At 38.8% G+C, this 16,569-nt stretch overlaps 1 protein-coding gene across 6 annotated transcripts in view; it reads left to right on the top strand.

Annotated features, from left to right (window-relative positions):
• nin (ninein (GSK3B interacting protein)) overlaps positions 1 to 16,569 on the top strand; it is a 92,424-nt gene that overhangs the window by 19,929 nt on the left and 55,926 nt on the right. For all 6 annotated transcript variants that reach the window (XM_028822062.2, XM_028822060.2, XM_028822064.2 and 3 more), the window contains exons 2-4: positions 9,116 to 9,330; positions 11,556 to 11,652; positions 14,969 to 15,126. In XM_028822062.2, the coding sequence (XP_028677895.2) occupies positions 9,145 to 9,330; positions 11,556 to 11,652; positions 14,969 to 15,126 (441 nt within the window). In that variant the 5' untranslated portion in view covers positions 9,116 to 9,144. The remainder of the gene's footprint in view (positions 1 to 9,115; positions 9,331 to 11,555; positions 11,653 to 14,968; positions 15,127 to 16,569) is intronic.

Here is a 16,569-nt window from a genome sequence, read left to right as displayed (position 1 = left end):
CATTTAAAATACCCTGCCTGCCTGAGTGCTTTTTGGCTATGCTCCATTGCTCTTCAGTTGAGTGTTTAAAGTTTAATGTGGACACCACTAGAGACGACAACAAACGATTCAGACTCTGTGATTTGCAGGAGTTGATTGCCAGATGCTTCTTGTTCATTGTTCCTTCCAGTAATGCATGGATTCTTTTTCATCATATAATATACTAGCTGTGTGTGGTCTTCAAGACAAAAAACAACCCAAAGACTCCCTAGCAGTTTTACTATATTTGTAAACTTGGAGAGGCGTCGGCTAACTCTTAAGAATTACCCAGGGCAGAGGACATAGACCCACCTGTGTTTGCGGACCCACTGGCATTCGTAAGAAGACACTGGCGATACCATATCTTAGCCGTATCACTGGCATATGAGTTCTTTTAATCTTTGTCTTGAGAAAATCTCCAGACAGACAATGTTTTTAGTGAAAACTTAAAGCCTTGCCCTTCATTGCTGAGGTGTTTCACTTGCACATTGCTGAGTCGTGGTGTTTGCACCATTTTGATGTTGTGTTTCTTCATCAGTGTCATTAACACGACGTTGTTGTTGTGTGACTGCCCAAAGATCTTTCATAATGAGGAGCATGCGTGAGTGGCTATGTTTGAGCGTGCTCCATATACACATATTTAGGGTTTGAAGTCCAAAGCCTTAGCTACCGTGCCACACTGCTTGCCTATAAATAATAATAATAATAATAATAATTGGGTCACTTCAGCTTTTTCTTATATGCCAAATTTAATCGCTACACTGGGATGGTTATTCTCTTATAAGCTTTGTTACTAAAAGATGCCAGTTATTATACATTGTTGATATTTTAGTTATGCTTTTACAACTGTTGAACACACAGCCTATAAAATTCAAATTGCTACATGCTGATTTTCTTTGGCATGCGTGTAGTCAGTGGAGTAGCCATTCTGAAGCCCATACTAGTGAAAGTCGGCGAATTAGATGAAGCCAGACATCTTTATGCAGTAGGAGTGGCTGTGCTATGTACACTTTTGTGTTAACATTTGCAGTACATGATCTATTGCAGTGTATTTTGTAACATTTGTAGTAATAACATACATTCCATTTGTCATTCCAAGAGATGGTACATCACAAACATTTGCAATAATAAAATGCATTACTACAAGCATTTGTGATGTGCCATCTCTTGAAATGACATAATACAATGCATATACAGTGCCCACCATAATGTTTGGAACAAAGGCACATTTTCCCCTTGGTTTACCCCTCTGCTCCACAATTTAAAATTATAAATAAAACAATTCAGACATCATGATTAAAGTGCACCCTTCAGACTTTCATTTCAGGATATTTGCATGAATTTTGGTCACAGCATATAGAAATGACAACACTTTTTATACATGGTCCTCCCATTTTAGTGCACCATAATGTTTGGTATGTAGCAGTGGTGTGTGTCGAAACATGTCAGACACTGTATGTCTCTGTAATATGTCATTTGATATGGGATTTCAGAGCTTGAAATTTGGCATGGGATTGCAGGCATCCTACACAAATCAAGTAGTTTCTGCAAATCCTAATTTTTAATGTGCAGATTTCCTGCACATATTTATTTGGTAAACAGTCTTTCTTGGTTGTTGCAAGAATATTAACATACTAGCCGAAGCCCACTGTAGCATACGGCGGTGTAAGAATAGGAACGGAAAACGGTGAGAAAAGAATTCAGAAATCAAGAAGACATAAATACTTCTTGAAAGACGCAGTTGTGAATAGGTGTTTTGGTGGAGACGACAGATAACGAATCGAAAGATCTACTCGTACTACAATATTAGGTCTGTGCTCTGGTCTTTGGGTATCCAACAGTGCATGTAGAATTTCTGGACAAGCAGGATTACATGTGAAAGTGGCATCCTGATAGTTTTGTTGCATGTATCTTGGACTTCCTGGAAATGTGGATGGCAATATGATAATTTTGCCTACACGTACGTTGTTATTTTCAGCGTCTGCTTGCAGTGCATTTGATAGTCCTTTATATTGTTCCATGCGCAGATCTTCTTGATGTAATATGAGATAGTGGAGACACGCGCCCTCTGTTTTAACATACGCATCTATGACGTACTGTTGGAATAGTTTGCCGCTGGAGTGCAAAATACTAAATGTATTCCTCATTGCTAATCTGTATGCGTAAAATTGGCATTGAGTATGCCTTATTTGCGTGGCGGTTCTTTTTATCGGTAACATGTTGTAAATCTTTGTGCCAGCCAATGTCTCCGTCAGGGAATAAAAGTGAGTAAACCATAGGATCGCAATTCATATTGAGCGTGGAAATCTGTTTACAGGAGTTGCCTATGGGATAGATACAAATGTCCCTTTCGGCAGGCGGTTCGCCATCTTCTCAGACGAAAATCGAACATCGGTGTGACATGTCAGGGCATTGTATCGTCGTAGATCCTGCCTAGGGTTTTCCTTGAAAACCATTTGTACAGATGCTGTTGGATTGGACTGAGCGATTTCATGCATGTGTTTGTATGATTTAGTGAAGGGGTTGATGGTTCTGAGTATGGAATCTAGCTGGAGAAGTAAATTTTCGCTCTATGCAGAGTTTGCTTTATTTTGTAAGTGTACATCAGTAGCTTGCGCTGTGTCAAAAACATACAACTGTCCATACCCTGGAGAGGTAGAAGTGTTAGCGTATAGTGGAGAGATTTGGTGATAAATTTGCCCGTGTATTTTAAAACAGTATGGTCCGTGGCCAGGAGGTTTAGTTATCTGTGCACCCATGGAAGCAAACACTAGAGAAGAGTTGTATTCTCGAATGTGTTCACAATAATGTTTAGCTTCTGATGTTTGCTGTGTAAGAAGCTGTTGTAAAGACACAGGTGGCTCCCGCAAAGGTGGTAAAGCTACTTTACCGTTGTGGCAGCACCTCGAGTGCTTGTTGAATGTATTACGCTCAGCAGGCCAGTATTGTGCATAACAGTGTTTGCACTGCTAGTCTGGAGTCCCAATGTTGTACTTTTGGACGGGAAGACAGGAATTGGTAACAGGAAGAGGATTGTGTGTATGTCTGCTGAGACCTCGTTGGTTTGGAAACGTTGCTTTGCAGATGTCGCATTGCAAGAGTTGTGAATGAGTTTTGTTGTGTTTAGTCAGACAATCCTGTGTAGTGAACTTCTTATTGCATTTCTGGCACTCATATAGTTGTTGGGAAGAATGCCTTTTCTTGTGTTTAGCAAGTGAGGTTTACGTTTGAAAAGTTTTGTTGCAGGAATCGCACTGGAAGAATGTGGAGAAGGGTTTGGAGGAGGATGAATAGGAATTGAGAAATGCCGTGTCGGCTGCGTGTGGGCGGGACTGGTTTTGAAGAAGAGCCACAGGCAGCGTGGGGAAGGGTTTGGAAGAGGACGAATAGGAATCGAGAAATGCCGTGTCGGCTGTGTGTGGGCGGGACCGGTTTTGAAGTGGAAGCAGAACGAACCAGTAGAGAAATATATTTGAGATTTTTTAAATTACAGTACTTCTTTATAATTGAGGCTAATTTGCTACTTCTGAATCAATACATTTTTTCGTTGTTTGCGTTTGTTAACCTGCATGCATGGGATGTTAGCTGTCTGTTGCAGATCCTCTTGACTGGCACATGGAGCTGTGGAATTCATCTGTTCAGTGGAACGAACAAAGATGGCATGCGCTGCCCTTTGTTTAAACTGCGCCTTAGAAGAAACTCAACTAAACTTTGTTAAACTGAAGACTAAAAACCGGTAGAAGTATATATTTGTGCTAAAAACTAAACAAAAATTCCAGAAATCGAGTGTGATTGTTTGCGAATTCATATTCAGTTTTGCTCATTTTTATTTGATGAACTGATCGCTGGCAATTTGTGGCTTCATTAAGACATGTAATCATCATTATTTAAATAAATTTATTAAATTATTTAAAATATTTATAGTGGGTCGACCACCTTTAAACCTGAATCTAAAAAGTAAATTCAGTGATACATACAAACAAATAAGAGAGAATTCTCAAGGATAGCATTCAAGAAAATTGATGATAGATCTACTTATGACTAAGATAGCCATCTAACTCTGAAAACCAGGACATTTCAGCAGAAAAGTAATATTTCCCCTTTGATAACTCAACTTCCCTTTATTTTTCTCTTAAAGGTGTTTTAGGAATGTCCTTTGGTTTTGGCAGCAGTTCATAGTAACCTCAAAGAAAATGTGTTATGTTCACCGGCGGTCTAATAGTTGTATGTCAAAGAAGCCTACTCTTAATTCAGTGGAGCAGTGAGCAAAAACCTATCTTGGCAGCACTAGGCATGATACAGGAAAAAGGCATGGACGGATACTCACACTTGAAATGGGACCATAGAACCAAACCTGCACAATTTTTAGAATACAGGAGGATAACTGGAGTATCCAAAAGAACAGCACAGAGACGCATGGAGAAGATGCAAACTCTATGCAGTCAATCAGGTGCTGGAGTTGAGCCTAGTCTGCTGGATCTGTAAAGTGGCTGTGCTAATCATTGTGTTCTACTCTGCCACCTAAGCTACAAATATGTTTACTGTATTTCAACTAATTATGTCAAATTTCTTAAATGAACTGCATTCACACAGACTGCTCAGTTGCCTTAGAGCTACAGAAACGTCTACTCCATCTGGAAAAACAGTATGGCATGGATGGAAAAAAAAATAAAAAATATACATTTTCCTCAACAAAATTTATTTTACATTCTGTAGATTTATTGTGTATTACTCTACTGATGCAATTTTTCTATGGCAAGTCGGGCTTTTTGGACAAACATGAGTGGAAATCGCTACATGCAAAAAGAAACAATTATTTATGTAAATTTAGAATAGCAGAAACAACAAATTATTTGGAAGACTGGATAATAAGTTTATCTATTCAAAAGTTAATAAACTGCTCTAAATCTTATGAAGAATAAGTTAAGACATTAAAAAAATGCCTCAAATATGAATATCAAAGTGCTTTTTAAACTGTGGCTTTTTGAGCCCCACCACCCCACATTCCCCCCAGAGTCTTAAATTCCATCCTTGTATTAAATTTAAGGGGTTATTCCAAACACACACTGCAACCCCCAGCCTTCCATGCCCTGTATTCATAAAAGCAGTGTTAAAGTTTGTGATGGCACCATCTGTTGGAATGACAATTGCAAGGCATTTTATTACTACATATGTTTGTGTTGTATTGGGATGACAGAGACATAGTAGCTGGACAGACACTTGTCCTTTTATTGAGGTGGATTAAATGAGAACCCTTCGTGCTTCTTCAACATTTCTTTGACAAGAGTCAAATGGCTATCTAACAAGTGTGTTATGTACTGAATGTATATATGCAAAATTTTATTTGTATATTTAAGCTAAATTCTGTTTTTAAAAATGCTGTTTGTCTTCTGCTACTTTATTTTCTGCTAGGTGGTGCTCATCAGTCTTGGCTGAAATGCAAAGGCCAAACAAAAGGTTCATTAAACATGACTGACGCCTACACATAATACACAACACAGGGCCTTTTAACTGTGGCCAAGGTAGAGATGACGAGAGAGAGAATGCACTGATTGTTTTATAGAGCCTGTTATGAAGGAGTGTACATTCCACCATAATGAAAGCTTTATATTAGCTCTTACCTTTCAAAGTCACTATATAATATTTGAAGATTTGTTTGTCAAGTAAATGTTAGAATTTATCAATTTTAAGGAGAAAATGTTAGGCATCTAAGCTAAACAGTTTGCCATTTTTAATGCTTGTGTGCTCTGGTGACATTTTTGCAAGCTTACAGTATGCATTTCTTCCTACAAATAAGTCTTGTTGTTTACTTTAATTTTTCAATAACCGAGTCATGTTAATTAATGTTCATCCTGAAATGAGCAACAGTTTCGTCATTACAAATAATTCAACACAATGTTTACTAGTGAATGTGACCAATTTGCTATTGTAGAAAAAAATATGAAAGGTTAGTGCAGTGCACCATGGTGTGCCATTTTTGATCAGCTGCTATACCTCCACCCAAACCCAAGGAATGTTGTGATGGTTTCAACCTGTGGATGATCAAGGGCACAGTGTAAAAACCAAGATATTTAAGGACATGACTTCCTTCTGCTCTCTTTCCTTTGTCTGATTCTGAGCTGACCCTTAACTGGAAGTGGTAAGGTTAAGTATGCTGCTGCTGTGTATTCTACCAGGTCCTTTTAAAGGGAGAAGCAATTTGGGAGAATTCTGGAGCATTTTAAATCTTGCATTTGCTATAGGGATTATGAGCCAGGTACCATGACACTGTTCATTGCCTACAGTATCAAAAACGTTTACAGCCCTTAAATGTTTATCTTGCTCATGTCATATATTTAAAGTTATTATTGTTGTTCTATACTCCACTTGTCTGTAATCAAGACTTTTAGGAAATTCTTTATTTTAATGGAAATATTCAAATTGCCAAATCGAAATATCACAGTTAAGGTAAATCCTAAGAGTTAACTTTGGCTGAAGTCACTTTTTTCTCCCCTTACAGTACAGATCTTGCCATTCATTGCCTTTATAAGATGATGGTTTAACAGTGGCAATATCTGACTGGCACTTCGTACAAAGCCCCGTCATTACTTTCCCTGGAGAATTTGGATGGAAGCAGACATTCCAGCCATTGCTTATATTTGGTTAGACTTAGCCTGGTCTCCTTATTGAACAGCTCAAGGATTTTTACTTTTTGTTCTTTAGCCACTCCAGTAAAGTTTTAGTTGGGAACTTCTGACCATTGTTGTGTTTAAAGGTGGATCTGTGTTCCTCTTTCTGCTTTTCGTGCAGAGGGCTAAACATTGTCTGGAGAGACGTTGGTATACCTTTTCATTTATTTCCTCCTCCTCTGTCTTGGTAAATGCCCCAGACCTTACTGATTAAAGTGTCACCATAACATCCTTATGCTTGTTTCACAGCAGGAAATGGTACTTGTTGGGCTTGCAATAAACTTTTTTTTATATTAAATGGAATTGGATTGTTTAGTTGGACCTCACAACCTTTTGACAGATGACTACCATGCTGTTCTTTTGCATATTTAATTTAGGATACAAAATGGGCGTCATTTTGGTATAATAGATTCTTGTTGACACTTTCTTATTTAGGCCATTTAGGAACACTTTCATATTTCCTCATGCAATGCAGTTTTTAAAAGTTGCTGGTGTCCTCTCTCATTCATTCATTATCCATTTTAAATGGATGTTCACATCTAGGCAGAGCCTTAGCAGTGCCATCCACCTCTCATATATTGAATGGTCTCCAGTGAATTTTCAGTGCATTATTTCTAAAATTACCACTTATTTCTATCTCTCTAAAATGTAATATGTCACACAATATATTAAACACTTTTAAGCTTTTGAGGACTAAAAATGTTTTGTGTGTGAAGTATAGTTCCTGTGCGCCCCCAATTCCTTTTTTTATTCTTTTTTTCACTTTCTAGTGGCAAGTGTGAATATGTTGTGTTCTGCTCTTTGCATTTTTTGGCTTGCCAATGTAATCTAAGATTATTTATCACTTGGCATAACTGTGCTGATGTAATGATGTAACAAACCGTTTCATGCTTTTGTTGTAACTCATGTTTTCATCAGAGTTTATCAAATATCACACATACATGCCAATACAAAGTTTATTTAAGTGGAGTTTTCACGTATACTTCATGTCCTGCAGATTATAATAGTTTTTCCAAGTCCATCAGACATAATGGATGAAACTAAGAAAATAATTTAATTACTGGTTGAAAACTTTAAACCCTACTCATTACAAAGAACATACAATACAGGTACATTATCCCTTTACATGGTAATCCTGTTGTGCAATAGCAATGTTCTATGTCCATATGCCATCACTCCCATTACCAGAATTCTATGCCTAAATGTGGGCATAGTCAGTGTCATTTTTAGGCCTTTCTCCATCACTAAGTGTACACATTGCTCTTCATTTTAGTTTGAAGGCTACCATAAATGAATACTCTAAATTACCCTTCTGTGGGTAAGTGCGTTCTTTGATGGTCTGGCATCCCAACCAGGATTGGCTCTTCGATCTTGTATTGCTAAACACTAAGCACAAAATGATAAAAGCCAGTGACACTGTCCAGTTTCACTTATGCAGATATTGGTGGTGTAGTTATGAAGCAAAATCTCTTGAGAACAGTCTCCTGAAAACTATGTAAAGTTTTGTCCTACTGTGATGCTGATGTAAGTGAAGATTTGTAGACATTTGGAGTTCTTCCCAGATGAAGATGTTTTCCAACACAGACGAAATCACACAAATAGGTGTGGGCACAGGACAAGAATATAAATCCAGAAATAAAATGAACCGATGGGTGTAATTATAATCCAGTTGTGCAGTGAAAGGATGAAACAAAAAGACCACTGGCAGCAATCCTGCCAGCTTGGCATGGGTCACTTTAAAAACTGGTGCCTTTATCTTTCACCCACTAGCCCTCACAGCAACAGCCAAAGCTGCCCAAAGATGCAGTACTCCCTGGGTTGCTGGGATTTGTAGTCCATTTAAGTAGAGAGGCTATATTGTTGACTGTGCTTTTCCACAATAAGCTGCAAAACTCATAAAATTTGAATTATTTATGACAGAACTGTGAACAGGCAGATCCACTAATCGTAAACCTGCAAATCCCAAGGGCCGTGTGTGTGTCTGTTTATGTTCTGTATATCTTTGTCTATAGCTATCTCTGTCTCAATAAATAGACATATACACACACATTTATTCATGTGTTTAGACTGAAACAACCTCCCATTTGTCTACAATTTTCATTTATCTTATTTTTGACTTTCATGAATTTTGAAAAGGGGGTCATACTGTATGACAGGCCATCCTGTTTTTTTTTTTTTTTTTGTTCCACACGATAGAACAGCATCCCATCGCAGGTTATTAGTTACTTTTTCCTAATAATGCATTGGTAGTTTTGTGTCCACTTGAGCCCATAATTGAAAACAGCAGGTTAAGAAAATTGACGGCCAAATATTGGGAGATCATTGTCTACGGTCCAGACCTGGTGCAGGGTATTCTTGTGTGATCCTTTATTTTCCTAGTATGATGCATAGCTGACTCATTTCTCTCCCTTTCTCTGTCTCTCTCTCAGGTTGGGCGAGGGCAGTGTTCTGCTATGGGATGGATGAAGCCCAGCAGAACCAATATGAGTTGCGTTTGAAGGAAGTCTTTGACACATTTGACTCCAGTAATTCTGGTTCCCTGTGCCTAGAGGAGCTTTCTGAGCTGTGTCAGGTACTGCATCTTCAGGAAGTTGAACCTCTCTTATTGGAGGCTCTGCTAACAGAAACAGACAGCAAAAGCAGGGTAAGTATGTAACACTGTTTTGAGCTGGAAAGAATTGGAGACAGATGCTATATGTGCTGTCCTGTGGATAATTGTGGCACAACACATTTTTAAACAAGCATATGTGAGGCACTATGGCCTACTACTCCTCCTTCCATCAATAGCACACTCTTGATTTGTAGCCTCTGATTGTCTGAGAAGTGGTGGTGAGGAGGGAGAGATGTTGTGTTTCTCTGTATGGTACATGGTACCATTAGATATTCAAACACACTTTACAGTATAAGCTTAACTTTACTTGCAGTATAACATCTTTGAGAAGCCATGCAACACCCACCTTCTCACACAGGTGTATATGTTTAATAAGTCTTTAAAGAAGACAATACATAGTTGTAATTCAGAATACTAAAGCAATGTGCTATGCTTATGAACTTGCCCTATGATTTGTGTCTTATGTAGTCTTATGTCTATGGAGAACAAATAAATCAAGTTCAAGATTTGATTTGTGCTGGCTTGCATATTAATCTGGTGTGGCCCATTAAATACCAGTTGCTAAAGCTATGCAGATACCTACCCAAGATAAACTTAATGATGAAAGATCAGCACACTGTCTTGGAGCCATGAATGTTCAAGATGTAAACATGGCTTTGACCCTTGACACTTGCAGATGTCCCTCAGTATAAGTATTCAGAGTCCTGTCTGCACGAACAAACATTTCCACAGACCAAATGTTGTATCCTTCAGGTCAAAGCTCACTGTGGGCTTTGTGTCTGGGCTAAGTCTGTGGTACGAAACTGCACTAGAGCTCCCACTATAATGAGGCGTCAGCTTTGCCCAGCTGGACACTTTCAGATTTCACAGTTGATGCATCCATATGCATGAGGTCTGTCTATCAGCAGCTGTCTCGAATAATCACAAAGCTCTCTGCGTCAGATGCCGTCCTCTTAGATGCATAGTGCATCCACCTGCAGTATGGGGATAGGATAAAGGGTGAAAGGTCACCTCCAAGTGCTTCTTCAGCCAGCTGTCTTTCTTATCTTAATATGTATGAGATTTAGCTTCCACTAACATGATACGTAAAGTTAGTATGGAGGTGTGTAAGGTAAGTACTTAACATGTGGAGGCTTAACAGGCTTTCTTTTTGATGTAAAATAGCAAGTTAAATGGTAAGGATGTCACAAGGGGTAGTGGAGAAGAAGCTGATCAAGTGGTTAATGTGTAACTTTGCTTATTACAAGACCGAACAAGCTCAGAGCAGTGGAGCCTAGCCTTAAAATCTAGTTTTCATCTGGAAAGAGGCCCTAAAATGGGAAGAATTGGCATTTGCCTTAGTTTGCAGTGTAACTAGGGCTGTTCTATGGCAGTGGGTTGTGAATAACACTTTTTAAATTCAGGGTAACAAAGTTCCTTTTTCCTGTGAGTTGTTTGTAAATTGAGAGAGGGGGTGAGAAGGGATGGGGGAAACAAGGTAGCTGAAAAGTTTAATGCAGAACTGCAACAAACGTAATATTTCAGATGGATGATTGTGTGGCGGATTGCAGATCTGCCCTTTGGTGTAAATGAGGAGTAGGTGAGGTTTACTTTTAAAAGACCCAGTATAAATCCTTTACATTACTGGGAAAAGTGACTTGTCCTTTAAGGAGTTGGAGTTTAAGATGATTAGTCAGTCAGTCAGTCAGTCATATTCCAACCTGCTATATCCTAACACAGGGTCACGGGGGTCTGCTGGAGCCAATCCCAGCCAACACAGGGCACAAGGCAGGAACAAACCCCGGGCAGGGCGCCAGCCCACCGCAGGTCACACACACGCCCACACCCACACACCAAGCTCACACTAGGGACAATTTAGGTTCGCCAATGCACCTAACCTTCATGTCTTTGGACTGTGGGAGGAAACCGGAGCACTGGGAGGAAACCAACGCAGACACGAGGAGAATATGCAAACTTCATGCAAGGATGACCCAGGAAGCAAACCCAGGTCTTCTTACTGCAAGGCAGCAGCGCTACCACTGTGCCACCGTGCCGCCCTTATGATGATTATTTATTTTTATAAATGAGAAGGCCAGATATCTTGAAAAAGGTACAAGGAAGTATATATCTAACAAAAGCTTATTTTGTTTTTTTTGGTCTGTCCTTGGAACAAGACACAAAGACTTGCTGGGGTCTGTCCAGGAAACATTTTTTTTTTATATTGACTAGGTATAAATTTGTCTTGTAGCCTGAAAGCAGCTTCTATTTTTATCTCTTAGGTTCATTTTGAGGCATTCAAAGAGGCCCTGATTTTTGTACTGTCAACAACTATAGAAGCACAGACGTTCACGGAAGAGGACTTCCAACAGCAGCCAGGTAAGCAGAGAGGGTGTGCATTTTCCCAAGTCTCCATGGTAGTAAACATTACATGAAAAATTTAACGTACTGCTGTTGGGTGAAAACATTATTTATCACACCTTTCCATAAGTAACAAGTGTTCATTAACAAATTTAACTTTTTTGGGGGGGGGGGTTCACTTATAGCCATTGGGTTCTGTAGGCCACCTGAGCTACACATATTATGAACCAGATGAATCGTGCAGCAGCCCTTTACCACACATTGGCTTTTTAATGTTTAACAGTGAGTGAGTGGCCATGCCATCTTAATCGTCTATAACCCTGAGAGTAGGGCAGGGGAGTCTGAGAGCATTCATAGTTAAATGTGTTTTTTAAGGGAGGTGTTAACCAATTAAAGCAGGACAGGACGTTTGTTTTCTTGTACACCAGCGTGAATTCGAGACGCTCTAATGGCCTGCTACAGTGCAATGCATTGGGGGGGTGTTAATAACATCTTTGTGTTTGGTACGTTTCCCTGGATTTTTTCTGTAAGAATGGAGCTCTTGCAGAGTCACAAACGTGTTCTTGCCATGGCATTGAAGGCCATACTGCAGGAGCGTGTCGGAACCTGTTCACAATTACCAGTTTGTGTACACTGAGCTTTTCAGCTGCTGCCTGGAGTGGTATGGCATGTTTGTTCTGAGATCTTTGCCTGTTTACTCAAAGAAAAGGTGTGAAGGAAATGAGAGAGCAGTATTACACCTGTCAACAAAAATACAACACATACATGTATTCAAAGAGGAGGAAAGAAGGAAAGGCAAGGAAATTCAGCAGACAGGTCTTTTAACTGTGAAGTGCTTCGGCAGGAAGAACAGGGATTTAGAGGTGGCTGAATAAGGTCTTTGCTGTCTCAGGCCTGGTACAGCACCTCATAAGAGAGGCAGTCTTGGGGTCTTTTGTTTGAAATGTAATATGCTCTGATAGAGAATATTTTAATCACCAGAAATCATTTTCAGCCTCTAGATTCAGAAAAGAATAATGCATCCCATGTGCTGGTAAATAGAATAAGATGGGTTTCAAACTATTATTTAGATTTTACCCTCCTTTTTTAGCCACTGGGAGTACTAAACAGTATAAATGAATATTGATATTTATTTTATAGAAAGAAAAAAGGAATATGTATATCTTTTGGAAATTTTTTTTTTTTTTTTTTTGCATTCGAACAAACCATTTCTATCAACAGAGGTACTACATGAGGGTGCTGAAGTAGAGTCCCACCGTTTCCACCAAGTGCTTTTAGCCATTGCCTGCTGCAGTGGTCACTATAGTGATAGTGCTTGTTTAATTTAAAACTACTCATTTACTACTTTCCATATTTTTGTTGTCAAAAATTCTTCCCATTGTACTTGACATCTAAATGTATACAACTATTATTTTTACCCCACCCCATACCTTTCTGCAAGACAGCATTGAAATACGGTTATTTTATAGCAAAACATTCTTAATCTGAACCTGTTCTTGATGTGCAGTAGCTGTTCTGTTTCCCCTCCACTTCAGATCATCTACAGTGCTGGTGCAGCCTGGCATTTGACTATTTTTACTCTAAATCCTGAGGATTTTTTTTTTCTTCCACTTTTTAATCTTTGATATGCCTCCTAGTCTTCTTAGCACCTCATCACAAGAGAAGATGGCATGCATTGGCTTGTGTTGGAATTTAGTTAACAGATAACTGAAGCTAACAGATTGGCAGTAGTGACTAGAGGCCATCTAAAAGCTCTGGCACAGAACTTCAGGCAGGCAGGCAGGCATTGGGAGCAGTGAGGATTACAGCCTCAATGGATTAGTCTGGATTATGACATTTCTTGTAGGGGAAGGGTGATGAATTATTCCTGTGTAGAAGTAATGTCAGGGCTGCTAATCTTGTGTTTTTTTGTTTTAAATAAATACATAAAAACACTTCCAAATTTGTGTTGGTGGGCAAAATTGGGCAGCAGTGCCCAAATCACAGAATACATTGTAGAGCAAAATACATGCAGAAATATTTATGGCAGAGCTAATTAAATGAAGAAAGTCAGTGAAACGGTAATCTTGCACCTCTTGATACTTTCAAAAATGACCCCTGGATCAAAAGTAAAGGAATTTGTTAACTCAGTTTTTCTACTTCACTACATTTCTTGTGACATGCATACTTGTAATGTGAAGAGTCACAGAGGAGGGCATGGAGGTGGAGGATTAGCTGGCACAAAGAAGTGTCATTTTAAAGCGAACACCAAAGAAGTAGCATTCTTTAAATTAAAACATAAAAAGGCAAAAGAAAGCATGTTTGAGTTTTCTTCATTTTTTTTTTTTTTTTTTTTGTTCTTTGTTTCGCCTTATACAATTTCTTGTATTAGGAATTTGGTAGTTTTCGCATACCCCTTGGGGTCAGAGCGCAGGGTCAGCCATTGTACAGCGCCCCTGGAGCAATTACAGGTTAAGGGCCTTGCTCAAGGGCCCAGCAGAGCAGGATCTCTCTTGGCAGTGACGGGGATTTGAACCAGCAACCTTCGGGATACCAGCGCAGATCCTTAGCCTCAGAGCCACCACTAGATACTTTATTATAATACTTTAAGAATCCTAAGGGGAAAGCCACATTTAGTACAGATGTAAAGATGCACATTCTTATGCAGACACAGTTTATTGTGTCTGGCCTATGAATCCAAAGCATGCTGTACATAGGCTTGAGTGGTGGTCTTAAATAAGAACAATAGCTAATGTTCTTCAAAGTAATTGGTTCACAACATGTCTTGTTAAGAGATCCGATTTATTATTAGCAATCGGATAAGTGAATTCTTATTAAAAATAAATAGCACAAGTATATAATAACATATAAGGTGACATATTCGTGCACTGGTTGGCATCCCTGCTTCATGGATCTTGCATCTGGTCATTATCTCTATGAGATGTGCATGCCCTTCATGTAAGTGCCTGGGTTTACTACACACACATTTACTTACATGGACAGAGCAAACATAGGCCAGACCCATTCTCTGCAATGCCTGCCATTATCGTTGTTCTACTAAGATGCTTATTTTTTATACATTTGTCCCCATATTATATTTGTTTTAAAGTCCGTAAAAATGAAAACTAAACAAAACATAATGTTATTGGGTTTGGTTAATGTCCAACTTAAGGCATGTGGATATTACATTTCAATTACTTAAATCAAACTGGGGAAAAAACCCAGGCTTTGTGACCAACCTTTATCAAGTGAGGTGGTCCTCTTGGTATAACCACTCCAGTTTAAATCCTGAAATGTTCACTGTGTGGGAAAATTAGCATTCACTGATGTTTTTTTTCTTCCTCTCCCTATGTAGAGTCTGTAGAAGTTGATCCCAAGTTTGTGAAAGATGGCAAGCGTTATGGCCGCCGGTCGGCACCTGAATTGGGAGAGTTGGCAGAGGGCCTCACTGATAAAGCCCTTTCACATGGGATTCAGGAAAACAGTAGTCCATACACCCCTAATGATTGTGAGGTAAGTGTTGTTTTTGTGTAGCATTTTTGATGTGTGGGACCAAGCACAAATAACTACTGTTGGCATTTCCTGCTTCCGCTGTACTCAAGGTGCAGTCTGTGCACTGTGTTTGAGAACATTTTCTCAAAAACACATTCTACTCTTTTAGTAGGCCTAACTGTGCAAACTCCACTATCAGTAATGGCAAAGAATGGTTTGCATTCTTGTAATGAGGTTTACCCTGTGCTTGGGATTACTTTTAGTGGAACGAGATACATTTTTTCTTTCCATTGAAGGAAGCAGTTTGCAGTAGCATTATGGGGCATTGGTATTTATTTCCACATAGAGTAGGGGCTAGAGATGGAAATTATGTCATTTTTATTGCAGTGGCGGTTGGGAGTTTTACTGTTATCTGTGGTTGTCCATGTTGATAGATAGCTAGGCAATATGATTAACTTTTGGCTTACTGTTGGAGAAGAAATCATAGGTGCTGTGTGTTTGAGAGTGGAATTGGACCCTTTTAATGATGAATTAGGGGTCATCAGGAATGCCATCATTCTGCTGTTTTGTGTGAAATAATCTGTAAAATGATTATCTTATAGTCCCTCTAAATGTTGACAGAAATGAAGATAGTTAATAGTAATAGGCTGAGGTTACCTGGTTAGAGTCCTCTCTTGCTATCTGCCATGAGTTATTCCAGTCTTCTTCTTTAGTAATGGCTGATCCATTTTCATATCTAAATTTATCTCTGTTGCTCATGATTTTATTGAATAGACAGGAAGATAGCTATTTCCATATTCTGAAGTTGTAGCACTGACAATGGTTAGAGGCTGACATTGATCCATTGATGATGTATGAACAAACATTTTTGGTTTAATAGTAAACCAGATATGAAATGTTATGGATTCTCAAAGTACAGGATAATAAGGTTCCTGGTGAACACAGTGAAAGTGCAAATTTGTGTATTTCAAATCTTCTTAGGTATTATGTACATATGATTTATAAGCCCACTTGATCATTCCCATAGCTGGGGTTTACAGGGAAGTTCCACATACATATTTAAATTATGTTCCATTAGAAAAGTTGCAAAATTGACATTAAATTTTATCACACCTAGGGATAAATGCAAGTAATCAATAAAATGTAAAATTCTAACTGCTAAATGAAAAAAATCCACTTCACTAGGGTATTTTTTAAAAATAGGGTAGTTGGGGTCTTTTGACTGATGCTGGTTTTGGATTTGATATCCTCCTGGTCCTGGTCAAGTCCACGTGAAGCAGATTTTTCAGGAACAATGAATATTCAATTTAGATACACAAGGTTTTTAAGTATTTTTAGAACTGTACATTAAAACCTCTTTACAGTGATATGGTACATGAATTGTCATGATTGGTGAATGTGATTGCTATTTGTGAAGGGTGATAAATATGAAAGGTACTAGCTGGGTGGATTTGATTCTCACAA

Source organism: Erpetoichthys calabaricus, chromosome 16 (assembly GCF_900747795.2).
Source record: "Erpetoichthys calabaricus chromosome 16, fErpCal1.3, whole genome shotgun sequence".
In the NCBI taxonomy this organism is placed as follows: Eukaryota; Metazoa; Chordata; class Cladistia; order Polypteriformes; family Polypteridae; genus Erpetoichthys; species Erpetoichthys calabaricus.
Note: the sequence above shows the minus strand (reverse complement) of the source record. Positions and strands in the feature narration are given on the sequence as shown.